The sequence below is a fragment of the Pan troglodytes genome, chromosome 1, assembly GCF_028858775.2.
Source record: "Pan troglodytes isolate AG18354 chromosome 1, NHGRI_mPanTro3-v2.0_pri, whole genome shotgun sequence".
NCBI classification, from domain to species: domain Eukaryota; kingdom Metazoa; phylum Chordata; class Mammalia; order Primates; family Hominidae; genus Pan; species Pan troglodytes.
Window position 1 is genome coordinate 116568612 of NC_072398.2, and position 26862 is coordinate 116595473.

General features: G+C 40.7%; 2 protein-coding genes and 1 long non-coding RNA gene across 9 annotated transcripts in view; 2 read left to right on the forward strand and 1 right to left on the reverse strand.

Annotated features, from left to right (window-relative positions):
- LOC107967721 (uncharacterized) overlaps positions 1-3031 on the reverse strand; it is a 41849-nt gene extending 38818 nt beyond the window's left edge. For both annotated transcript variants that reach the window (XR_008548479.1, XR_002938868.2), the window contains exon 1: positions 2911-3031. This is a non-coding gene — a long non-coding RNA (uncharacterized LOC107967721). The remainder of the gene's footprint in view (positions 1-2910) is intronic.
- The window catches only part of HAO2 (hydroxyacid oxidase 2), a 32045-nt gene extending 14157 nt beyond the window's left edge, over positions 1-17888 (forward strand). For 2 of the 6 annotated variants that reach the window (XM_016924765.4, XM_016924763.4), the window contains exons 2-7: positions 4813-4951; positions 6651-6802; positions 8527-8804; positions 10378-10587; positions 15879-16037; positions 17556-17888. In XM_016924765.4, coding sequence (XP_016780254.3) covers positions 4821-4951; positions 6651-6802; positions 8527-8804; positions 10378-10587; positions 15879-16037; positions 17556-17849 — 1224 coding nt within the window. In that variant the 5' untranslated portion in view covers positions 4813-4820 and the 3' untranslated portion in view covers positions 17850-17888. Of the gene's footprint in view, positions 1-4238; positions 4459-4812; positions 4952-6650; positions 6803-8526; positions 8805-10377; positions 10588-15878; positions 16038-16388; positions 16459-17555 lie in introns of all 6 variants that reach the window. The other 4 variants (XM_003308289.7, XM_016924761.4, XM_016924769.4 and 1 more) reach the window with 4 other exon arrangements.
- A 553-nt stretch (positions 17889-18441) lies between these two features.
- HSD3B2 (hydroxy-delta-5-steroid dehydrogenase, 3 beta- and steroid delta-isomerase 2) overlaps positions 18442-26862 on the forward strand; it is a 28874-nt gene continuing 20453 nt past the window's right edge. The window contains exon 1 of the mRNA XM_009428261.5: positions 18442-22500. The gene's annotated coding sequence lies outside the window, so the exon portion shown is untranslated. The remainder of the gene's footprint in view (positions 22501-26862) is intronic.

The following is a 26862-nucleotide window of genomic DNA, read 5'->3' on the forward strand; positions in this document are numbered from 1 at the left end:
CAGCAGAGCAGTCAAATCTTAAAGCTCCAAAATGATCTTTTTGACTCCATATCTCACATCCAGGTCACACTGATGCAAGAGGTGGGTTCCCATGGTCTTGGGCAGCTCTGCCTCTGTGGCTTTTCAGGGTACAGCCTCTCTTCTGGCTGCTTCCACAGGCTAGTGTTGAGTGTCTGTGGCTTTTCCAGGTGCACAGTGCAAGCTGTCAGTGGATCTACCATTCTGGAGTCTGGAGGATGATGGCCCTCTTCTCACAGCTCCACTAGGCAGTGCCCCAGTGGGGACTCTGTGTGAAGGCTCCAACCCTACATTTTCCTGCTGCACTGTCCTAGCAGAGGTTCTCCATTAGGGCTCTGCCCCTTTAAGCAGATTTCTGCCTGGACATCCAAGTGTTTCTATACATCCTCTGAAATCTAGGCAGAGCTTCCCAAATCTCAGTTCTTATCTTCCGCACATCCACATGCCCAATACCACGTGGAAGCTGCCAAGCTTTGAGGCTTGCACCCTCTGAAGCTACAATCTGAGCTGTACTTTGGCCCCTTTTAGCCATGGCTGGAACACAGGGCAACCAGTCCTGAGACTGCACAAAGCAGCAAGGCCCTGGTGCCCTGCATCTTAGGCCTCCAGTCCTATGATGGGAGGGTCTGCAGAGAAGATGTCTGATATGCCCTGGAATCATTTTCCCCATTGTCTTGGCAATTAACATTTGGCTCCTCATTACATATGCAAATTTCTGCAGCCAGCTTGAATTTCTCCTCAGAAAATTGGTTTTTCTTTTCTATCATCACATCATCAGGCTGCAAATTTTCCAGACTTTTATTATGCTCTGCTCCCCTTTTAAAAATAAGTTTCAATTCTAAACCATATATTTTTGAATACATAAAACTGAATGCTGTTAACAGCCTCCAAGTCACCTCTTGAATGCTTTGCTGCTTAGAAATTTCTTCTGCCAGATACCCTAAATCATCTTTCTCAAGTTCAAAGTTCCACAGATCTCTAAGGGAGGGGCAAAATACTGCCAGTCTCTTTACTAAAACATAGCAAGAGTCACCTTCATTCTAGTTGCCAACAAGTTCCTCATCTCCATCTGAGACCACCTCAGCCTGGACTTCGTTGTCCATATTACTATCAAAATTTTAGTCAAAGCCATTCAAGATGTCTCTAGGAAGTTCCAAACTTTCCCACATTTTCCTGTCTTCTTCTAAGCCCTCCAAACTGTTCCAACCTCTGCCTATTATTCAGTTCCAAAGTCACTTCCACATTTTCGGGTATCTTTATAGCAGCGTCCCACTACCAGGTACCAATTTACTGTATTAGTCCATTTTCATACTGTAAAAGAAATACTTGAGACTAGATAATTTATAACGAAAAACAGGTTTAATGGACTTCCAGTTCCACATGGTTGGGGAGGCCTCACAATCATGGTGAAAGGTGAAGGAGGAGCAAAGGCATGTTTTAAATGGCAGCAGGTAAGAAAGCACATGCAGGGAACTGCCCTTTATAAAGCCATCAGCTCAGCCAGGCATGGTGGCTCATGGCTGTAATCCCAGCACTTTGGGAGGCCAAGGTGGGTGGATCTTCTGAGGTCAGGAGTTTGAGACCAGCCTGGCCAACATGGTGAAACCCCGTTTCTACTAAAAATACAAAAATGAGCTGGGTGTGGTGGCACATGCCTGTAATTCCAGCTACTCAGGAGGCTGAGGCAGAAGAATTGCTTGAACTGGGGAGACAGAAGTTACAGTGAGCTGAGATCATGCTAAGCTTTACATACATTATAAAAAGAAAAAAATGCATAATTGTATTTTTAAACCTAGAAAATTCTCTTAAATATAGCAAGCAATTTATGAGAACCAACTATTTTGTTCTTTACGTTAAATTGAAAATAGAGAATGTCTATCTTTAGAAGCTACCAGAACACATGAGTCCAGAACCAACTGCACTCCAGCCTGGGTGACAAAGTGAGACTCCATCTCAAAATAAATAAATAAATAAACCCATCAGATCTCATGAGACTCATTCACTCTCACAGGAACAGCACTGGAAAATCCAGCCCCATGATTCAATTACCTCCCACCAGGCCCCTCCCATGACATGTGGGGATTATAGGAGCTATAATTCAAGAAGATATTTGGGTGGGGAAACAGCCAAACCATATCACTGATCTTTCACAAGTTATTTTATTTCTGAGGCCTCAGTCTCTTTAAATGCAAAGTAGGAAGACTAATACCTTCTCTGTCTTCTTCACAGGGACACTGAGAAAAAGCTGTAGATAGAAAAGATTCTAAGGAAAAATTAGAAGAGGTATCGAAATGAGATAAAATAGTGTTTGTTATATATAAGATGCTAGGTTTGATTCTTTATGTCCAAGCAGCTTTCAAATCACATAACTGACACTATTCTAGACACATGACTCTGAGTGAGCATGAGCCATTTCTTCTGGATTAGACATAATGTTTGTGGCATTTATATTCTAGAATTGTATAGAACAGCCTTTCTATGAGTGTGTAATGTATAGGATATGTGTATTTATTGAGATATCAGGAGTTGAAACCTGGTGGAGAATTCTCATCCAATAATGAAGATAAATGACAGGCAGGGGAATGTTAAATTCAAGTAATGAACATTTGTAAGCAGCAACTCAGTGCCATGTACTATCCTAATGCCTGGGAATACAAAGTGTGTTGGGGGTCCCAGGTTTGGTTCTTCATTAGGAGGAACAAATAGTCGAGGCTATGCTTTATTACTGAAAGGATGCAAAGCAAACTTAGCAAAGGGAAAAATGGCTCTTGCAGCAAAATCTGGAGGAAACCAGGGATAAGCTTCCATGAGTCCTCTGCCAGTGGACTCATGCGGGATGCAGTTAATTCCCCCAGCAACAAGATGTGATGACACATGTAAAATGTTACCTACCCGAGCAGGTCAGTAGAGATTCAATGCCCAGAGTTTCATGTTGGAGGCTGGTCATATGGTCACCCTCTGCCTAGCCCATACCAAAATTCTAGAGTCCCAGAGGAGAAGCAAATGTTCATCATAAACCGCATTGTTTATACAAACAGTTTATACACAGGGAGGCACTCTTATCAGGGAACACTGGGAACCCTGTTGAAATCCAAGTTCCCAGACACCAACCAAGGTCCAATATTGCAAGCAGATCTCTGGAAGAATAAAATTCCCAGGCATCATATATTAGTTCTTTTATGCTTTTATGCACACAGAGATATAAATAAGCAACTGTGATATAATTGGATACTTGCAATGATTAATTCATTTGACTAAGGTTTATTAACCCTTTGAAGGGTGGAGTAAGAATGAGCTAAATTAGATATGGTTGTAGTAATTTGTCAGACTCAACTCCATACCTCAATGTTCTCTCCTCACTCACTGGCAGAGTACTTTTTCTATAAAAGGTGCTATGGCTGGGCTCCAAATTACTCCTCGTAGCCTCCATCTAGAGCCCAATGCACTTCCTGGGGGCTCTGTTTCCTGTCTGTCATATAATTTCTTCCTGCTTAGCCCTTAAGTAAGTGCTAAGGGCTACTTCTCTGTTTGACTTCAACAGAATCTGGCCTGACCAGATCCTGGCTTGACTTGAGGTATCCTCAAGCAAGTTCTGCCCCATCCCTGCTCCAGCCAAGATTCCCAGCACCTCACATCTCATCTGGCCTCTGTGTCCCCTTTGTCCATTAGAGGAACTAACCCATTCCTGGTTGAAGCCCTAGTTACTGTGGCCTATCTTCTTCCTTTAGATAATGACTTAAAAGCCATTCAGTTTCCACCCAAAACCTTTGGTTAATTTTCACATGGCTGCCAACTGCCTGGGAGTTGGCTGGAGCTTAGAAACTTCAGGTTTCTCTGTTTTTCCTTCTGGAATCCTCTCATGCAGGAGCTCTACATGCTGTAACTGAAAGCAACTAGTGTCTTCAGCATCTCTGCTGCTGTTTCTACTGCCCTGTTTCTACTGGAGAGATTTATTCATTACCCCCAAGCCCTGTCCTCTTTCCTCTTTCAGGGTGTTGTATCAAAAGTACCAAGCTCTGCGTTTATAGGGCTCAAATTGAAGATGGGAATAAATGGAGCCAACATACATTGTTTCTCAGGTACCCAAATTAGCAAAAATAGGAAAAAGGTAGATGGTGACCCTTGAGCCTCCTAATAATATTAAGCAACATGTTCAGCGACCCAGCCAAGAATTACAAAGTAAACTTTGTCTTGTCCTTTCCCTACTCTGTAATCCACAGCTCCAGACAATTCAAACATTGAGATTCCTGGGAACTACCAGATAGTAGCATCAGTCCACCAATAAATGAAGCTGGTGAGGCAGTGAAAATCCAGGGCCTAGAAAGCTGGGAATGCCATGACGTGGGCACATTGAAAGACAAGAGGCAGGCATGATCAGCCTTGAACTTTAGGAAGATCCCAGGCAGCTGATGGAAGACAAGATGGGGAGTGAATGTGAAGGCAAGACACAAAAATAAGAATTTTTTGTAATAAGCTTTTAAGAAGTGGTGGGGCCTCAACTAGGTCTAAGGTGGTGTGTGTAGAGTGGAGGAGAAAATATGAGAAATACTCAGAAGGCCAAATAATCAGGATTTGGGAATGGGAATGGGAATGGGAGAATGGAAGGGTGGACCATTACTCTCTGCCTTCTGGCTTAGGGATCACTGGATTTGGAAATAACTCTGTTAAGATAAGAATACAGGGAGACCAATGTTCAGTCCAAACAATTTCATACTGCAGCTTCCCCTTCACTTCCTTTTCTGCATCTGAAATGTTCTCACTGGGTTTGGTTTGGTTTTGTTTTCTCCTTGGAAGGTCCAGAAATGTCCTTGGTGTGTTTGACAGACTTTCAGGCCCATGCGCGAGAGCAGCTGTCTAAGTCAACTCGGGATTTTATTGAAGGTGGAGCAGATGACAGCATCACGCGGGATGACAACATTGCAGCATTTAAAAGGTGTGGTCTTCTGTAGCCTGTCTATTGTTAGGTTAAGGTGCACTGGTGGAGAGCAACTTGGACAGTAGTAGTCCTGGTTTCTGCCTCCAAAAAACACAGATCACTCAAGACCTAATAATGTGGATGATTTTGTTGTTGTTTTGGTTTGTTAGGGGCAGGGGAGGGAGAGCTGATGGGAAGATGGAAAAAGAGGGAATTTCTGTTATAGCCAGCATAAGTGAGTCATTCTCCTTCATCTCAGCAACTTTGCAACCTGACAAGATAGAACAAGAGTCCCAGAATGACCAGTTCCCTAGGCAGGAAGGATGGGCCTGCTGGGAGGCCTAGATCTCCTGAGTTCCTAAACTCTGGCTTGGAGAAGAAAATGGAAGGCAGGAGAGAACACTCAGGTTTGGAGAAAATATGGAGATCCAAGGAGTCTCAGAGATAATAAGAGATTGAGTCAGGGGAGAAGAGTTGGTCTGAAAAAGTAGGAGATGGAGCATCGGTCAACCAACAGCAGTCCACAGGCAGAGGCTGACCCGCCACTTATTTTTGTATGGTCCATGAGCTAACGATGGTTTTTCAATTTTGAATGGCTGAGGGTGGGGAGTCAAAAGAAGAATAATTTGTAATACATAAAAATTGTATGAAGTTCAAATTTTGGTGTCCATAAATAAAGTTTTATTTTAACACAACCATGCTCAGCCATTTACTATTGTTTATGGCTGCTTTTGCACTTCAAGAGCAGTGTTGAATAACCGTGACAAAGATTACATGGCCCACAAAGCCTCAAATATTTACTCTCTGGCCCTTTATAGAAAAAGCTTGCTGATTCCTGTGGTACAGAGGTCAGGAGAAAACTGAAAAATGGTATAAAAGGGAGCCCTATATTCTGTATTTTCATACTTAGTTAGCACTATACGAGGCACCTTACATCATTTATTTCAGTCTGTCTTCACAAAACTATTAGGAAATTTGGATTATTATTCCTATTTCAGATGAAGTGACTGAGGCTACCTTACTCAAATTTGCACAATTAAGAATTTTCAGAAAATTTTTCTAAGTTTATGTGCAAAAATAATAATACTGTATAAACAATGAAAATTTTAGACACCTGAGGCTAAGTATGCATTTATTTAAAAAGTGTGTTTTGCATATTTGTTATTTGTAAATTCTCCTACCTTCTTCTAAAGCAGTGTTTAAGTCAAATCTTCAAACTAACTAGCCTCTATCACAAAAGCCTCAATCACTCCCTGGGATTCGTTCTCATTCAGTGGCCTTTTCTTACTTTCTGGAGACTTGGTCCTAACCTGAGAGGAAAAGAGTCTGGAACCTCTTCCTACCTATTCTTTTCTTTTAAGTCCTTGTTATGATGAACCAAACCATCCAAGTGCTGCAGTGTAGTCTGGGAGGCATGACTCAAAGACACAGACTTCTGACAGAGCAAAGCAGGAATAGTGTGGACTTGGTATGCACAAAGTGGTTCAGAGAAGGTTGGGAAATGGGGAATGAGGTGTTGGAAGCGGCTTTCTGGAGATAAGTCTCCTCCTGGATCAACACAGGTTACTCAGCTCTCAGCCAACTGAACCCACCAAGGTTCCACATGACCCTGTCTGGTTTAGACTTGTATCAGGAATCAGGGGGGTCCACCCCAGACAGCGCCTCCCTGCTGCAGAATCATCTCACCAACAGAAGATCTCTTTGTTGTCCGGCACAGAATTCGCCTCCGTCCCCGGTACCTGAGAGATGTGTCTGAGGTGGACACCAGAACCACAATCCAAGGGGAGGAGATCAGTGCCCCTATTTGTATCGCACCCACAGGGTTCCACTGCCTTGTCTGGCCTGATGGGGAAATGAGCACAGCAAGAGGTATGAACCATCCCCACCTCGAGGCTCCTTTCTGGGAGGAGGTGTCCCTCAGAGCAGTGGCAGAGGCTCCAAGATTCTCTCTAGAAGGGCCTTAGGAACATAATCTGGTTAACACTAAGGAAGGCAAGAAAGGGAATGCTTAAAGCTACGTTTGTGTAACCTAAGATTGAGAAAACATTCATTTTCCATAATAAAGAATAGTTAGAGTGGAAGGGGGTTTACAGATGATTAAGAAGGTGCTAAAATCTAACCAAGTCATCCCTCAGAACACGGGTGCTGGCCCTTCTGGCTCACACCATCTGTAGGGAAAGGGATGCTTAACGCAGCCCCAAGGCTAGGGCCCTCTTTGGTCCCTGATGGGCCAGGGCTAGGGCTGAATGGCAGTCTCTGAATTTAGGATGAGGAGAGAATCACGACATTAGGTCCTAACACAAGGCCCTGGAAGCTGCTGTTGCCCAAACATTCCATTTTCCTTCTCTTCAATTGACCTTGTCATCTTGTTTGACAAAGATTTTATTGTTGGGTTACATCTCCTTCCCAGTCAACCTAATTCTCATCCCACATTCTCCAACACCACCACCACCACCACCACCGCCAATAATAATAATAATAATAATAATAATAATAATAATAATTAGAAAAGGAGAGATGGGGCTGAAAATGCTCTTGGGACTCTTTCATAATCTTCAATCTAAGTCACATCTGTTTTTGTGAATTTCTCAGGGCTTCCCTGAGGTCTTTTCCTTTGACTCCATGATGAAGGAAGCTATGGATTCAAGGATTCTAGAGCTGAATGTGACATCCATCTTGATGGGGTCTAGGGACCAGGTCTAGCTAGGTTGAGATATTAATATCCTATATGAATGTGACTAGTTTACTAAGTCATCATGGTTGAATGTGTTGTTTGGGGGTAGGATGAAAGAATGGGGTATCTCCTGTTGACATGAAAAATTGAAAATGTTAATTTTTGATTAGCCCAAATTCGCTGCCCATGAGTTATAGTGGGACAGTGACATTAACCTGTTGGAGATTTCATTGAAATGAATAAAGTAGGAAATGGGAAATCTGCCAGTCAGCAGCAGCCGTATGAACGTCATCACCATCAACTTCATTAGCACTGGTATCTATGCAGTACACCACTTTGCAATGTAAAGAATGCTCCCATAGCTAGTATCTTATTCAGTCTCCCAACAACCCTAAAGACATGTATTATTATTTTCCCCATTTTACAGATAAAGAAAATGAGAGACTCAATGCCACACAGCAAAGAAGGAGTAGAACTAGCATTCTTCTAATTTCATATGCTATGCTTTTTCCACCATGAAGTTCAGGATTCTCCACTGGAATTACATTCCCTCATCCTCTGCCCTCTCTAATTCTCTTCTGCTTCATTAAGGAGCTCATAAGAGGCCCAGTTGCCTGTCTGAAGGCTATAACACAACCAACATGATTCTGGAGATTGCATGGCATCTTTAGCTGGAAATATTTTGTTATCGAGTAGAGGGTTTGTAAGACAGGTTATACAGAGGAGAACCCAAAAAGGTTTAGGTCTCTCAGCCTGATCAAATTGCCTTCCATCCCTTTCTTACGAGGAAGCAGAATGAAATTAAGCTTTATCTGCATTCATGGGGCAAGATGGCCAGAGGCTACACAGACTCCCAAGGTTTTCAGCCCAGTCCAGAGGCCTCTGCCCTCCAGCCTGAGTCATGTCCTTTGCTTTACAGCTGCCCAAGCGGCTGGTATCTGCTACATCACCAGCACATTTGCCAGCTGTAGCCTTGAAGACATTGTCATTGCAGCTCCCGAAGGCCTCCGATGGTTCCAACTCTATGTGCATCCAGTCCTGCAGCTGAACAAACAGTTGATCCAGAGGGTAGAATCCCTAGGTTTCAAAGCTTTGGTAATAACTTTGGATACACCTGTATGTGGCAACAGGCGACATGACATTCGAAACCAGTTGAGGAGGAACTTAACACTAACAGATCTTCAATCACCTAAAAAGGTAGGAAAGATACCAAATTCGATGGACAGGCATTACAAGAGGCAAATTTCCTTCCCTCTTTTCTCCTTTCCTCCATTCTTTCTTTCCACAAGCATTTATCGAACACCTGCTCTGTGCCAGACACTGCGGATAAAGCAGTTTGAAAAAGCAGATATGGTTCCTGCTCCCTAGAGTTTCCAGACAAGCACAATCAATATAAGACCAAATGTTCTCACCCTTGGAGCTGCCCAACTTGTCACCAGAAGTGTTCTGGCCAGAGCTGGATGCTGAGAAATAGGAAAGCCACGGAAAAGATTTTTGCACGAACTGGAGAGTAAACTAAAAAAGTTCATGTAACATTTTCTACTTTATGACACACTCAGAAAATGCTAATTTTGGATGGCATACATAGACAAACTGACTCTCCAAAGGGGATGTTCATGACCAAGGTGACTGGCCAGACAGTCTAGACAGGCCAGGTTCTACCTTACTGCCTTGAAACTGAGGAATCAATATCTCTGCACACATAGAACTCATTTGTGGAGCACCAGGATGCTATAGCACATTTGTTTGTAATCTCTGAACTAGGTGACTACAAAGGGGACCTTCCCCATTAATATCCTACAATTAAATGGCAAGAAGTGCCTCAGAGAGAGACAGCCATGATAAAGTGGGAATCCCTGGCTATAGTAGAGATACTAAAGCCAGCCTTTTCAACCAGTGGGCAGCTGTGACACCAAGCCAAGTAACTCAACAGTTCTCATTAATCACAGATTGGCCTTGAGGTGCTCCAAAATCCTTATTCAAATTCCAGAAGCACATTGAGATTTATAAATATTTGATGTACATGGTGAGCCAAGAGTAAATATTGGGTAATAACTGATTTAGTATTGCTTAGTTCTTATCCTGGGTATGCCTCAACCATAACATATCACATTGACCAATAAATGCTTTTGCTTATCCATCTTATATACTAAACTCTGAATTTTTTAAAGTAGAAACTTTGTCTTATTTGTCTTTGTGTCCCCAGATCCTAGCACAATTACTGAGCAACAACATGATTCATGGTCAATGATAAGCAATTGAAGTAGAAATTCTTTTATACAAATTTTGTTAGACAAAGGAGCTAGAAACGTTGTTGGGTTTTGTTGCTCCTGTTTCTTTTTGTTTTCTTTGTTGTTTGTTTGTTTGTTTGTTTGTTTTTGAGACAAGGTCTCACTCTGTCAGCCAGGCTGGTATGTGGTGGCGCCATCACTACTCACTGCAGTCTAGACCTCCTGAGCCCAAGCGATCCTCCCACTTCAGCCTCCCGAGTAGCTGGGACTACAGGCATGCACCACGATTTATTTTTTTAGAGGAGCAGCAGCAGGGTCTCTGTGTGTTGCCCATGCTTGTCTCAAACTACTAGGCTCAAAAGATCCTTCCGCCTCAGCTCCACAAAGTGCTGGGATTACAGGCATGAGCCACCATGCACAGCCCTGTTCTTCCTCCTTCCAGTTTATAAATGGCAGCTCTCTAAATGTGTCTCATCTTTGGAATGCATCAAGTAGCCTTGTGAGAGCTCAGGACTAAGTTCCCTTTTTATTTCCTATAGGGAAATGCAATACCTTATTTCCAGATGACTCCTATCAGCACTTCTCTCTGCTGGAATGATCTCTCCTGGTTTCAGAGCATAACTCGATTGCCCATCATCCTGAAAGGGATTTTGACAAAAGAGGATGCAGAGTTAGCTGTGAAGCACAATGTCCAGGGTATCATTGTTTCCAACCATGGTGGGAGGCAGCTTGATGAGGTTCTCGCTTCAGTAAGTAGGATTACTTCAGAGAAGAGTGTGTTTGTGAGTGCTGTGTGTGTATGTGTGAGTGTGTCCACATCAAGGGACTCTGTGAAATCTGAGCATATTTCACTCCTCTGTACCACATGTGTTGGTATGTATCTGTGAATTTTAAGGACTGTTAATTATTATTAGTAGCCTACTGTGTGCTAAGCTGGTTTTTCAACGTTTACATATAGCATCTCTAAGTCTCATGCCAATGCTGCAAGATGGGTGTTATTATCCCTGTTCTGCAAATGGGGATACTGTAGTTTAGTGATGTTAAATAACTTATCTTTAGTTCACTTAAGATAATAAATAATTAATGTTGAATTTGATTAGACAGATGTTCTAAAGTAAACACGTTTCATGGCAAAATTCTAAAAACACCCTGATGTGTCTTTTGCTAAAATCTATAAAAGTCCATAATTTTTTCCCTTAACTCATAAATTTATGTCCATTATAAATGAAGTTTGAGGGCAAGAAAGTGAGAGAAAGTAAGGCAGGGAAAGAATCTTTACATGGGAATTTGTTGTTGATTTGTTTTCATTGAGTTATATTTTTTCAAATGTTCTATTGCTGCTTGACTTGTTTTAAGAAAGAGAAATGAGGTTTTTTCCTCTTCAGTTTCATTGACACTTATATAAATAAAACATGTTCACTGCAGATAAATTAGAAAATATACATAAGCAAAAGATAAAAATTAACACTAATTTTATCACTATCACTAATGTCAACATTTTGGTCACTGTTAACATCTTCTTAATGCAAATACAATTTTTGGTGTTTAAGAAAAGTATAAATAATATTTTGTTTTTTTCTTTTACTTAGCATTATATTAAGAGCAACTTTTTGTTTCAGTATATATGCTCCTCTTATTTTTAATGGTATGTAGTATGAACAGACAACTATATAACCAACCTCCATTGTAGAACATCTGTATTGCCTCTAATCTTTCCCTATTTTAAACAACACATCAGTGACTGAATCCATAGCACAATCTCAAGTACTTCTTTAAGATAAATTCCAGGAATTAGAAATTTGCACTAGCTGGTTGGTACATTCCAAGACACGTGATGCTTGGAAGCCTAAGAGCCAGCCACTCACCTCCTCCTCTGCACCAGCTCTAACTGCTAAAGGCAGTGGAATGCAAGCCCACGTGGAGAGCAGGGGTCACCCTTCACTGTGTCTCTCTGGTAAGAGCTGAACCGAAGTGGTTGGGTCTCCTGCTTTTCATCCCACCTATTGACCTGCAAACTTAGGAGAAAGTGGTTGGGCTGAGCACACACTGAGCTCTCTCACCCAACCCCTGCCAGGATGCCTACAAGCCATCCAGTATTTAGCAAAACAGAGAAAGCAAAAGAGCATAGCATGCCCTGAGTCATCCCAACTATGCCTAAATAGGAGCAGAAGGCAATGAAGAGCCCATTGCCAACAAGCAGCAAACAGTAGAATATAGGCTTTTGAAAGAAAGCTAATAAAATACATCATACAATAGGTGTCAGGCTCTCATTAATCAACTTAGCTGGTCTTGTTCTTTTGGAAGAACTGAGTAATGAGTAGACAAAGAGGAAGACTAATTCTCCCATTGTGCTTCCCCACTAGAGAATGAGTATTGGCTAAGGTAGGGGCCAGGGAGAGGAGAATTTCTCCTATCTTATTGTGCTAATCAACTTGATATTCTCCCAAGCCATTTGGCTTCACATCCAAACTCAAGTTCACTCGGAGACAGCACAAATATCAGTGTGAGTCTCGTGAGGGTTTTGCTTCAGGTGAAACCTGACCCTGTGCTTGTATAACCCTGCCTCACTTGCCTCACCTTAATCCTAGCCCCAGGTCTATTTATTTATAAAAACAAACTTCCAGCTCACAGGTCAGAGTTTGCCATTTGTTTTTTAAAAACATTCTGTTCAAACAGCATTTATCTGAGTTTTTTTAAAAAAATTATTTCCACAGGTTATTAAGGAACAAGTGGTGTCTGCTACATGAGTAAGTTCTTTAGTGATGATTTGTGAGATTTTGGTGCAACCATCACCTGAGCAGTATACACTGCACCCTATTTGTAGTCTTTTATTCCCACCCCCTTCACACCCTTTCTCCCTTAGTCCCCAAAGTACATGGTGTCACTCTTATGCCTTTGCATCCTCATAGCTTAGCTCCCACTTATGAGTGAGAATATATGATGTTTGGTTTTCCATTCCTGAATTACTTCACTTAGAATAACACTCTCCAATCTCATCCAGGTTGCTGCGAATGCCATTAATTCATTCCTTCTTATGGCTGAGTAGTATTTCATCATATATATATATATATATATATATATATATATATATATATATATATCACAGTTTCTTTATCCACTCATTGATTGATGGGCATTTGGGTGGGTTCCACATTTTTGCAATTGTTAATTCTGCTGCTATAAACATGCGTGCAAGTATCATTTTCATATAATGACTTCTTTTCCCCTGGGTAGATACCTGGTAGTGGGATTGCTGGATCAAATGGTAGTTCTACTTTTAGTTCTATAAGGAATCTCCACACTGTTTTCCATAGCAGTTGTACTAGCTCACATTCCCACCAGCAGTGTAGAAGTGTTCCCTGTTCACTGCATCCACATGAACATCTATTATTTTTTGATTATGGCCATTCTTGTAGCAGTAAGGAAGTATTGCATTGTAATTTTGATTTGCATTTCCCTAATCATTAGTGATGTTGAGCACTTTTTCATATGTTTGTTGGCTATTTGTATATTTTATTTTGAGAATTATCTATTCGTGTCCTTAGCTCACTTTTTGATGAGATTTTTTTTTTTTTTCTTGTTAATTTGTTTGAGTTCCTCGTAGATTCTGGTTGTTAGTCTTTTGTCAGATGTATAGATTTTGAAGGTTTTCTTCTACTCTGTGGGTTGTCTGTTTACTCTGCAGACTGTTCCTTTGCCATACAAAAGCTCCTTAGTTTAATTAAGTGCCAGCTATTTATCTTTGTTTTTACTGTATTTGCTTTTGGGTTCTTGGTCATAAAATCCTTGCCTAAGCCAATATCTGGAAGGGTTTTTCCTATGTTATATTCTAGAATTTTTATAGTTTCAGGTCTTAGAATTAAGTCCTTGATCCATCTTGAGTTGATTTTTATATAAAGTGAGAGATGATGATCCAGTGTCATTGTCCTACATGTGGCTAGCCAATTATCCCAGCAGCATTGTTAAATATAGTATCCTTTCCCTACTTTATGTTTTTGTTTGCTTCACCAAAGATCAGTTGGCTGTAAGTATTTGGATTTATTTCTGGGTTCTCTATTCTGTTCCATTGGTCCATGTGCCTATTTTTATACCAGTTCCATGCTGTTTTGGTGACTATTAGTAACGAGAGAGAATTCATGTCCAAATAAAAGACATTTTTATAGCCCCAGCATGGTATCATTTGGATTTATTTTTTTTTATTTGTAGTTTCACTCTTGTCACCCACGCTGGAGGGCAATGGCGCAGTCTCAGCTCACTACAACCTCCACCTCCCAGGTTCAAGCAATTCTCCTGCCTCAGCCTCCCAAGTAGCTGGGATTACAGGCACTGGCCACCACGCCTGGCTATTTGCATTTTTAGTAGATATGTGATTTCACCATGTTGGCCAGGCTGGTCTCGAACTCCTCACCTCAGGTGGTTCACCCGCCTCAGCCTCCCAAAGTGCTGGAATTATAGGCATGAGCCACTGTGCCCAGCTGGAATATTTTTATGATGTTGTGAAAGAGAAATATGTTTGTACAAACTCTTCTAGTGAGCCATACTATGCAGTGGAGTTGATAATAATTGTGAAATAAAATAGGGAGTGAATTTTACCTTAGGGTGAGGCTTTAGAGTTAATTTTTAATAGGACAGAACAGGACATTCATTAGAGTCTTCTGGGGACAACAGCTGACTTATCCTTTCCCCTGGTCCTAGGAGGAAGTACAAGAACAATGTTAAATATGAAACCTCATAGAGGTGGGAACTTTTCTCAAAATCCTTACCTTTTATAGCACTGGCAACAACCTGCAGGGAGTGGGACACTGACCTCAGGCACAGACTCTAAGGGAGTGCCAAAAACTCAGATACTATAGTTTGAAATCAGTTGATTTCAAAGTTCCTCATAGAAGTTCCCACCTCTTTCACAACATTATAAAAATACTCCAAATAATACCATGCTGGGACTATAAAAAATGCCTCTTATTAGAATGTGAATTCTCTCTAGTTATTACATGTAAGTTCAAAACATATTCAATTCCCCGCCCCCACCTATAAGTTAAAGTAGAAAATTATTTCCTTACTAGTTTCTTATACTGTTCAGTCTCAGCCAAAGTATCCCATTCAGGTAGAATGCTAATGGATTCCTTTGGCAGCAGAAGGCCTCATAGGGCCCAGTTTTGACTCTTCTTCTCAGGCCATCCCTCAGAGAAGCACAGACAAAAACCCTGAGGGAGTTCCAGAATTCCCTCTCCAAGGACTTCCGCCTTGATCCATAAGGGGCCTGTTTGTCACTCCTCTTTACAGACTTGTAGGTGCCTAGAAGCATAGATTGGCCTGGGGCACCTTGTGTGGTCAAGGCCTATTTGCCTGTTCCCTGGAATTGAAGAAGCAACATAAGAGACAAAGTTCCTTAGGAAAATCAGGCCAAGATGATAAGATGTTTTTATTTTGTCTGTCAAAGGCTCAAACTTTAGTTTTACCGTGTTGTACTTTAGTCCTATCTCATTTTCTCAGATACGCCATGAGGAAGTCAGGGACAAGTTGGTCAAGTGGTGCATGAGAAATAATGTTCAACCCAGTTTCCCAAGTCAGGATGCAATCCAGACATGCAGGCCATGGCCAAGTGTACTTGTCTTGCCAAAAAGACTTAGTGCCTTTGCAGTGGAGAGCCTTTCTAGTTGTGCCACCCTAGAAACAGAGAGAGTAGAAGAAAATCAAAAGTCAAAATGTTGTTTGAAAAGAAGAAAGTTGAAGTAAACATTATAAGTGGAAAATGTCCCTTTTAGGATGGAAAGAGTAACCAAGCAGTTCTTCCAACTTGTAAGACAGTTAAGTGAGTCAGAGAGAAGCTAGACTGGAGTCAAAGCAGAAAGTCAAGGCAGGAGGGCCTCAGGAATGTGACTGCCGCTGCAGTTGATCAGCGCTAGCAGCCTCAAGCATGGGAGGGGAAGAAATTGTCAAGGGCATCTCCTCAGCTTGGTTTTCCTGGTCATATGCCAGGAAGACCAAGTCTGAGAGTCAAAATCGAAAGCCCTCCAGCCCATGTGTATCTCCTTTTCAGATTGATGCTTTGACAGAAGTGGTGGCTGCTGTAAAGGGGAAAATTGAAGTCTACCTGGATGGCGGGGTCCGAACTGGCAATGATGTGCTGAAGGCTCTGGCCCTTGGAGCTAAGTGCATTTTTCTTGGGAGACCAATCCTATGGGGCCTTGCCTGTAAGGTGAGAGTGGCAAAGCAAACCAGCAAGAAGATACAGAGTTTCTCATTCATTTCTGTGCTTTCCTGTGGTTCATTTTCCAAGCTTAGCCATTTTCAAAATGATTCCTAAAGGATAGTTACACCTAAGGTGCATCTCCATGCTTCTTCTGAAGCCCATTGCAAAATGTTCAATAGCTTTCATCCCCTATCTTTGTCTCTGTGCTTTCCTTTATTCCCAAGGTAATTCTCACTTCACAGATAATCCCCATCTTTCCCATTATAGCTCTGACTACATCTAGAATTTATACTCAGTGGATGGTCAGAATGTTCCTTTATGTCTCTTTGTGTCTCTGTCTGTCTGCCTCGGGAGCAGGGTGAACATGGTGTTAAGGAAGTTTTGAACATTTTAACAAATGAGTTCCACACTTCCATGGCCCTTACAGGTAAGTTAACATGTTTTCCCTGATTTGGAACTTAAAGCAGGATGGCTAAAGAATAGGAGCAGCAGTCCTTCCCTCTAGCAGACCCTTTCCTGACGTGGTAGCTGTCCAAAAGATAGGACAGGCAGGCAACTTTCAAGACAAAGATTAAGCACTATTCTCTGCACAGTGGAAACCAGAGCTGTCCTCAAGATCATTGTCAGCTCTGGGGAGTGTCACCTCTGGCTCTGAATTCTTGCTTCTGTTGAATTCGTTCAATTTACGGACTATTGACATATCCCATGCCTGCTGTTTCTGTCCACTCCAGTCAACCCAGGCATGAAACTCAACTCTTTTCTATGCTTCTACTTTTAGGAAAAGACTCTCTCATTAGTATATTTTTGTGAATAATACATTTTGCCAAAGTTATGGTGCACACATCATAAATATGGAAAGAACTCCCAGTTAAACGTTACGCAGCCTGTTATTGCATTCTTTCAGCCTTCTCATCACCAGGGACTTCTCATTGCCTACTCAAGCCCACAACTCCCCAGCCCCATAACATCATGCCAGCTTCTCTTTCTCCCTTCTTTTACTTATCTGGAGTTACTCTCTTCAATCCTTATGTCCAATCTGAGCTACAGTCATAATTTTACGTATTAATTAATATCTTCTTCTAAAGAAGAGTCTTTTCCTTTGACAGAACTTTCCCTTAGAAGGCAATTGTCATGTGGAATACTCACCCCATCTCTTTTGCTATCTGTGTGTCATATTCCTCCCGAAAAGATACTTCCTATATCCCTGAGCCTTATCAGAACCAAGATAAAGATCAAAGACATCTATTGCACACAAGAGTTGATTTAGAAAATGCTAAAATAGGGTTTTTACATGTTTACCCTGACATTTTGACATGGCCATGTTCAGAGATGACCTGGGCTCAGGTTCACAGAATAATACCCAACGCAAACAGAATTACATTATTCATTCTGTATGTAAACCATTTTATAAGAGTGAGCACAAAGATCAAGTCAGACTTGCTCCCCTTCATCACCCCTTACCCATGATGAGGTGAGTTGCTTGTGTTTGACAAAAATGAGCTTGTAACCACATTGTTCTTTTAGGCTGCCGGTCGGTCGCTGAGATCAATCGAAACTTGGTCCAGTTTTCCAGGCTGTAAGAAAAAAGGGCCAATAACCAGACTGCTGAGGTTGCCCACAGGAGGATCACAAACTCACAGCACAGTGTGTGATGCTGTCCTTCCTGGACCCCATTCTGTCCGGAGGCTCATGGCCCATATTTCCCACATTTCTAATACCTCCACCCCTGTGCTTCAGGCCCTCCAAACCCCTGTGTTCCCCAAATGTTCCATGCCCTTCTTTGTATCACTGACTATTATATGTTGCTCTCTTGCCTAAATCTTCCTCTAAAGTAAAAGATCTCAAAAGGACAGATCATTAATGACTGGAACCACTAGTGGGTGATATTTTTTGCATACTCTATACAACTCTATGAAATGACTCTCTAACTTTGCACTCTGGACTGAGGAGCTGTATATACAAGGCATTTTTCCAATAAAAACATAATCCTATCTACAGAAAATAGGGAAATAGTTAAGGACATGGACTTTGGAGCCACACAGACATGGGTTTGACAGTCAGGACTACTGCTGGCAAGCTACGTGACTTGGGCAAGTTTTCTGATCTCTCTGTGTTTCTGAGTCCTGGTGTATAAAATGGGGATTATACTCCCTCAGCCAGTAGGTTGGGAAAAAGTTAGAGTAAGATGATGTATTTGAAGTTCAGAACACAATTCTTAGCACCTAGTAGGAGTTTAAGAAATAATAGTGTTTCATACTTAATGAGTATATATACATATGTACTCATATATATATATACACTCATATATATACACACTCATATATATATACTCATATATATATACTCATATATATACTTATATATATATACTCATATGTATATATATATACTCATATATATATACTTATATATATATACTCATATGTGTATATATATATATACTCATATATATACTATACTTATTGTTTGGAAAATTCCTATTAACTTTTCAAGGCGTTGTTCAACTTTCAACTATCATCGAATATTAACCCCGGCTATTTGCTCTGTCCTTCCTATTGTACTTTGCACATTCCAATATTACAACCCTTATTACACCTGGTCATATTTCTTTATTTGCATGTCTTTCTCCACAAATAGACTATGAATGGCTCCAGACAAGAAACTGTATGCTTGATTCTGGGCTTGGCATATAGGAACATCTCAATGAACATTTCTGGGATAGATGGATGGATAGAGGGATAGATAAAGGATAGTTGGAAAATATATAAATGACCTATCAGAATAAAACCTCCTGAGACCAGTAGTCAGCTAGAATAGATTTCTAGAGCAGGGATACCCAGCTGAATAAGATCTGGCACTTGAAGACATCAAGAAGGTTAGAGATGGTTGGGCATGAAGGCGTATGCCTATAATCCCAGTACTCTGGGAGGCTGAGGCAGGAGGATCAATTGAGCCTAGAATTTTGAGGCCTTCATGGGCAACAAAGGGATACCTCTGCAAAATTTAAAAATTCGTTAAAAACCTAGCCGGATGTGCTGGTGTGCAGCTATGGTTCTAGCCACTCAGGAGGCTGAGGTAGGAGAATCATTTGGTCTGGGAAGTTGAGGATTATGCCACTGCACTCCAGTGTTCTGGGTGACAGTGCAAGATCCCATCTCAAACAACAACAACAAAACCAAAAAAAAAAATAGAAGAAGAAGGTTAGAGAAAAAAAATCTAAGTCTAAACTAATAGCTTCAGCAACGGCTTCCCCATCATCTCTCCTGCTGCTTGCCACACTGTTCTCCATAAAACAGCCTGAAAGAGTTTTTAAAAGTAAAATCAAATCCTATGTCTCACCTATTTAAAACCTTTCTATACCTTCCCATTCCACCCTAAACTGATCTCTAGCTCTCTCGGGCACTGCATGATCTGCTCATCCTTCCAACGCATTTCCTCATCACTCTCCCTTTTACTCATAATGCCACAGCCAGATTGGCCTCCCTTCTATTCCATAAACAATCAAAACTTTCTTGCCTCTGGATCTTCACATTTATCATTCCCTTTTCATAAAATGGTGTTCCTCACCTTCTCATGATTGGCTGTCTGTTGGCATGTAGATCTCAGCTGAACTGTCACCGTCCTGATGAGATGAGACATCCCTGACCATCCTCTCCCAAAAACAATCTGCTTCACTCATCACATCACACTGTTTCTCCCCTCCTAGCTGTTACCACAACCTGCAACTAACTTATCAGTTGTCTACTTTATTGTTTATCTGTACCTGCATAGGGACCTTAGACTGTCTTGCTTCCTGCTACGTTCCAAAAAGCCTATAATCATGTCCAATGTCATAGAGGGCCCCATACATATTTATTAAATAAATTAATCCAGGAAGGCAAAGCTGGATCAAACTACATCAGCACATCTAGAGAATTATAGCAGTCAGAGGAGGAAAACTGTGAGTTAGGATGGAATCCAGCAGAATGGTTCACTACCTAAGCCAATAGACCTGAAAAGTCTTCTATCATTCCTTGACTGGACACTTCCCTGCATGAAACCACGCCATAGTACAGGTCCACTTTTGCCCAGATCAACCCACAGAGCCAAGGGCTGGGTCAAAGGAACTTTAGCATGGAAAACACCAAAAGAGAATGCAGTCCCACAGCAGTCTCCCTGGTAATAGCTTTTAAGGATTATTTGCTTAACCCAAATATATGCATAGGATGTCCACCACCCACATATTTAGAAAAGGGAAAATGAAGTAAGGTCATACAACCTGCTTGCCTATAACTGCAATTCAGAACCCAGAATTTAGGAGAAGTGAACACCCAAACTTTCAAATCAGCAGTCCCTTTTTAAAAAAAAGTTCATAAAGTGTGTGACTCAAAGAAGACCCTTTGATTCTTCTCAGAGCAAAAGATCTTAAAGGGCAAATCAGAAAAGACTGAAACAGCCAGTGGATTATACAATTTTGCGCATCCTATATATATCTATGAAATAACTGTGGAAGTTGGCACTGTGGACAGAAGAGCTATACTTATAAAATATGCCCCAACAAAAATCATACTATCTATTAAATAGTGCAGCATAGAGAAATCAGAAGAAAAGAAAAAAAGCAGATGTTGCTAGAAGACTTGGAAGAGCATCAGATACTTTGGAGAATCATGGTCATTGAAAAGGGGCTCAGAAGGCTAAATTAGATGTAATTGTTAATGGGTTGATAAAAAGAAAAGGGAAATTGACCATGATCCCAGTGTTAGGCCTTAACTTTTTACTCAGATGTCAAATTGGCTGCTGCATTGGTGGGCTGATAATTTGAGGTCAAGGAGAGGTCTTTAATCTGGCAGCCAGGATGGAGTGCTTGTGCTGAAAGTTTAGGGACATACTAAGAAAGCACATATCTAGGGATGACTGTCTGGATGACACAGCAAGTCACAGTTGCATTATGGGACAGGAGACCTAGATGACCATGGGCCTTGTAGATGACCTTCAACGCCCTGATTTGCATAGCAACATGTGACTTGTAAAAAATGGAAGCTTCATGATTTAGTCTGTTTGTGCTAGTATAACAAAATATATGAGATCAGATCATTTATAAACAACAGAAACTTATATCTCACATTCTGGAGGCTGGTAAGTCTGGTAAAAGCCCAGAGTCTCCTTCCAAGATGGCTTCTTGTTGCTGCATCCTCTGCAGGAGATGGATACTGTGTCCTCACGTGGCAGAGGAATGGAAGGGGCCACCTAGTTCCCTCAAGCCCTTTTATAAGGTCACTAATCCCATTCATGAGGGCCTTGTCCTCATATGTTAATCACTTCCTAATGACCCCAGCTCTAAATACTATCACATTGGCAATTAAGTTTCAACATATGAATTTGGAGGTAACACCTTCAGACCATACAATTTCACGAGATCAAGAAAGAATATGGGACAAGGGTGATTTTGGTGTAGGCTAACTCCTGCACTGCTGCAATGGACTTTGGGAATATCTCTTACTTTGAGTCACACTGCCAAGGCCAGAGACAAGACAGAACAGAGGAGCAAAAGAAAGCCTAAAATATTCATTCTCATGACCTAGGATGATACAGGATTTTATGACCCAATGGCTAATGTTATTCTGTGCAATGCACTGACCTCCAAGAAAAGTAGCAGAAAGAGAGTTTTCAGATAAGAGATTTAGGGACCCTGGAACAAAGTAATATTGGCTACTCCAGTTCTTCCACAGTAAATGAGAAAGGAGAAACCTTTATTTTGGTCACATTGGATAGTTTTAGTGGATAGATGGAGGCTTTCTCAATAAAGTACTAAAGAGCTAAACTAATGGCAGAGATTAAAGTCTAAGAAATCTTCTCTTTCCCAGGGGTCCCCAAGTTTGCCTCAGACCGTGGGCAAACTCATGAAAGAGCTGACTCACTAGCATATGACCAAACCTAAACAGACTTTGCTCTCCTCTGGCTTGTTCCCCTGCACTCATACCCTTGTCCTCCATCAGAAATCAGCCACAGAGACAGTGGGACTTGGCGCCCTTTCTAAAACTTTACTCTCTGGAATTTCACTTCTATATCATAGAACTCTTTGTCAGATACCACTTTCTCAGCCTCGTTCCATTTGTGTTAAGTTTATAACTACAGTCTCATGATTCTCCTCACATCAGAAAAAGATAAGAACATCTCAGTACTAAATTTTTTTTGTGGTTAAGTAAACAAATAAATAAAGCCTTGAAGATAAAACTTGAAATTATAGAAAACATAAGTAGGATAACATCCACCCCTCCAAACACCCAATCACAGTCTCGTAAATCATTTTTTTTTGTAAATCATTTTTTTTTCATGCTTTCATGTTGGCTAGTGATCATGTTGCAAAATTTCCCAAAGTTTCTTTTATTACAGGTACTTCAAGCAGGCATAATTGTCTGCTTAAGGTCATCTCTTCAAACCTGAAATCATCAGCTGAGGACTTGTGGGAGACATTACAGATAGGTTTGGGGTAAGAGTGAAACAAATCACATGAGCATATGGTATTAAAGCAATGTGGTATATAGATAATTATGTTAGCTTACTTTATAAGAGAATATAGTAGAAGTTCTCTGTATACATCTACCTGGTGATAGCTGTGCTCCCAGATACAAGTGTGTAGTTTTTTAAGTTTGTCTGGGCTCAGAGGGCTAGATCCAAAATTATAAGGGAAATGAGCCAGAATGTTATCAAGATAATGCCAAAAGGCTGTTCTCTACTGCTCAGAAACATGGAAAAAGGAATACCCACAGTAAACTGAAGAGATGCATATGAAATCTCAGAAGCAATCTCTTAACTCCTAAAAATGTCTTACATTTGGAATGCAATCTGATTTAAGATGGCAAAACACCTGAACAGACACCTAACAAAAGAACATATATTGATTACAAAAAAGCACATGAAAAGATATTCAACACCATATGTTATTAGAGAATTGCAAACTAAAACAAAAATGAGATAACACTGCACACCCATTAGAATGGCAAAATCCGCAACACTGTCAACACCAAATGCTAGCAAGAATGTGGAGCATCAAGAATGCTCATCCATTGCTAGTGGGATGCAAAATGGTACAGACACTTTGTAAGGCAGTTTGGCAGTTTCTTTTTATTATTATTATTATTATTATTATTATTATACTTTAAGTTTTAGGGTACATGTGCACAACGTGCAGGTTTGTTACATATGTACACATGTGCCATGTTGGTGTGCTGCACCCACTAACTCAGCATTTAGCATTAGGTATATCTCCTAATGCTATCCCTCCCGCCTCCCCCCACCTCACTACACGCCCTGGTGTGTGATGTTCCCTTTCCTGTGTCCATGTGTTCTCATTGTTCAATTCCCACCTATGAGTGAGAACATGAGGTGTTTGGTTTTTTGTCCTTGTGATAGTTTGCTGAGAATGATGGTTTCCAGCTTCATCCATGTCCCTACAAAGGACATGAACTCATCATTTTTTATGGCTGCATAGTATTTCATGTTATATATGCACCACATTTTCTTAATCCAGTCTATCATTGTTGGACATTTGTGTTGGTTCCAAGTCTTTGCTATTGTGAATAGTGCCACAATAAACATACGTGTGCATGTGTCTTTATAGCAGCATGATTTATAATCCTTTGGGTACATACCCAGTAATGGGACAGCTGGGTCAAATGGTATTGCTAGTTCTAGATCCCTGAGGAATTGTCACACCGACATCCACAATGGTTGAACTAGTTTACAGTCCCACCAATAGTGTAAAAGTGTTCCTATTTCTCCACATCCTCTCCAGCACCTGTTGTTTCCTGACTTTTTAATGATCGCCATTCTAACTGGTGTGAGATGGTATCTCATTGTGGTTTTGATTTGCATTTCTCTGATGGCCAGTGATGATGAGCATTTTTTCATGTGTTTTTTGGCTGCATAAATGTCTTCTTTTGAGAAGTGTCTGTTCATATCCTTTGCCCACTTTTTGATGGGGTTGTTTTTTTTTTTTCTTGTAAATTTGTTTGAGTTCATTGTAGATTCTGGATATTAGCCCTCTGTCAGATGAGTAGGTTGCAAAAATTTTCTCCCATTTTGTAGGTTGCCTGTTCACTCTGATGGTGGTTTCTTTTGCTGTGCAGAAGCTCTTTAGTTTAATTAGATCCCATTTGTCAATTTTGGCTTTTGTTGCCATTGCTTTTGGTGTTTTAGACATGAAGTCCTTGTCCATGCCTATGTCCTGAATGGTATTGCCTAGATTTTCTTCTAGGGTTTTTATGGTTTTAGGTCTAACATGTAAGTCTTTAATCCATCTTGAATTACTTTTTGTATAAGGTGTAAGGAAAGGATCCAGTTTCAGCTTTCTACACATGGCTAGCCAGTTTTCCCAGCACCATTTATTAAATAGGGAATTTCTTCTTTTTGTCAGTTTGTCAAAGATCAGATAGTTGTAGATATGCAGCATTATTTCTGAGGGCTCTGTTCTGTTCCATTGATCTATATCTCTGTTTTGGTAACAGTACCATGCTGTTTTGGTTACTGTAGCCTTGTAGTATAGTTTGAAGTCAGGTAGCATGATGCATCCAGCTTTATTCTTTTGGCTTAGGATTGACTTGGCAATGCGGGCTCTTTTTTGGTTCCATATAAACTTTAAAGTAGTTTTTTCCAATTCTGTGAAGAAAGTCATTGGTAGCTTGATGGGGATGGCATTGAATCTATAAATTACCTTGCGCAGCACGGCCATTTTCACGATATTGATTCTTCCTACCCATGAGCATGGAATGTTATTCCATTTGTTCGTATCCTCTTTTATTTCATTGAGCAGTGGTTTGTAGTTCTCCTTGAAGAGGTCCTTCGTATCCCTTGTAAGTTGGATTCCTAGGTATTTTATTCTCTTTGAAGCAATTGTGAATGGGAGTTCACTCATGATTTGGCTCTCTGCTTGTCTGTTATTGGTGTATAAGAATGCTTGTGATTTTTGCACATTGATTTTGTATCCTGAGACTTTGCTGAAGTTGCTTATCAGCTTAAGGAGATTTTGGGCTGAGACGATGGGGTTTTCTAGATATACAATCATGTCATCTGCAAACAGGGACAATTTGACTTCCTTTTTTCCTAATTGAATGCCCTTTATTCCCTTCTCCTGCCTGATTGCCCTGGCCAGAAATTCCAACACTATGTTGAATAGGAGTGGTGAGAGAGGGCATCCTTGTCTTGTGCCAGTTTTCAAAGGGAATGCTTCCAGTTTTTGTCCATTTAGTATGATATTGGCTGTGGGTTTGTCATAGATAGCTCCTATTATTTTGAGATATGTCCCATCAATACCTAATTTGTTGAAAGTTTTTAGCATGAACTGCTGTTGAATTTTGTCAAAGGCCTTTTGTGCATCTATTGAGATAATCATGTGGTTTTTGTCTTTGGTTCTGTTTATATGCTGGATTACGTTTATTGATTTGCATATGTCGAACAAGCCTTGCATCCCAGGGATGAAGCCCACTTGATCATGGTGGATAAGCTTTTTGAAGTGTTGCTGGATTCGGTTTGCCTGCATTTTATTGAGGATTTTTGCATCAATGTTCATCAAGGATATTGGTCTAAAATTCTCTTTTTTTTGTTGTGTCTCTGCCCAGCTTTGGTATCAGGATGATGCTGGCCTCATAAAATGAGTTAGGGAGGATTCCCTCTTTTTCTATTGATTGGAATAATTTCAGAAGGAATGGTACCAGCTCCTCCTTGTACCTCTGGTAGAATTCGGCTGTGAATCCATCTGGTCCTGGACTTTTTTTGGTTGGTAAGCTATTGATTATTGCTTCAATTTCAGAGCCTGTTATTGTTCTATTCAGAGATTCAACTTCTTCCTGGTTTAGTCTTGGGAGAGTGTATGTCTCAAGGAATTTATCCATTTCTTCTAGATTTTCTAGTTTATTTGCATAGAGGTGTTTATAGTATTCTCTGATGGTAGTTTGTATTTCTGTGGGATTGGTGGTGATATCCCTTTTGTCATTTTTTGTTGCCTCTATTTGATTCTTCTCTCTTTTCTTCTTTATTAGTTTTGCTAGTGGTCTATCAATTTTGTTGATCTTTTCAAAAAACCAGCTCCTGGATTCATTGATTTTTTGAAGGGTTTTTTGTGTCTCTATCTCTTCAGTTCTGCTCTGATCTTAGTTATTTCTTGCCTTCTGCTAGCTTTTGAATGTGTTTGCTCTTGCTTCTCTAGTTCTTTTAATTGTGATGTTAGGGTGTCAATTTTAGATCTTTCCTGCTTTCTCTTGTGGGCATTTAGTGCCATAAATTTCCCTCTACACACTGATTTGAATGTATCCCAGAGATTCTGGTATGTCGTGTCTTTGTTCTCATTGGTTTCAAAGAACATCTTTATTTCTGCCTTCATTTCGTTATGTACCCAGTAGTCATTCAGGAGCAGGTTGTTCAGTTTCCATGTAGTTGAGCGGTTTTGAGTGAGTTTTTTAATCCTGAGTTGTAGTTTGATTGCACTGTGGTCTGAGAGAGAGTTTGTTATAATTTCTGTTGTTTCACATTTGCTGAGGAGTGCTTTACTTCCAACTATGTGGTCAATTTTGGAATAGGTGTGGTGTGGTGCTGAAAATAATGTATATTCTGTTGATTTGGGGTGGAGAGTTCTGTAGATGTCTATTGGGTCCGCTATGTGCAGAGCTGAGTTCAACTCCTGGATATCCTTGTTAACTTTCTGTCTCGTTGATCTGTCTAATGTTGACAGTGGGGTGTTAAAGTCTCCCATTATTATTGTGTGGGAGTCTAAGTCTCTTTGTAGGTAACTAAGGACTTGCTTTATGAATCTGGGTGCTCCTGTATTGGGTGCATGTATATTTAGGATAGTTAGCTC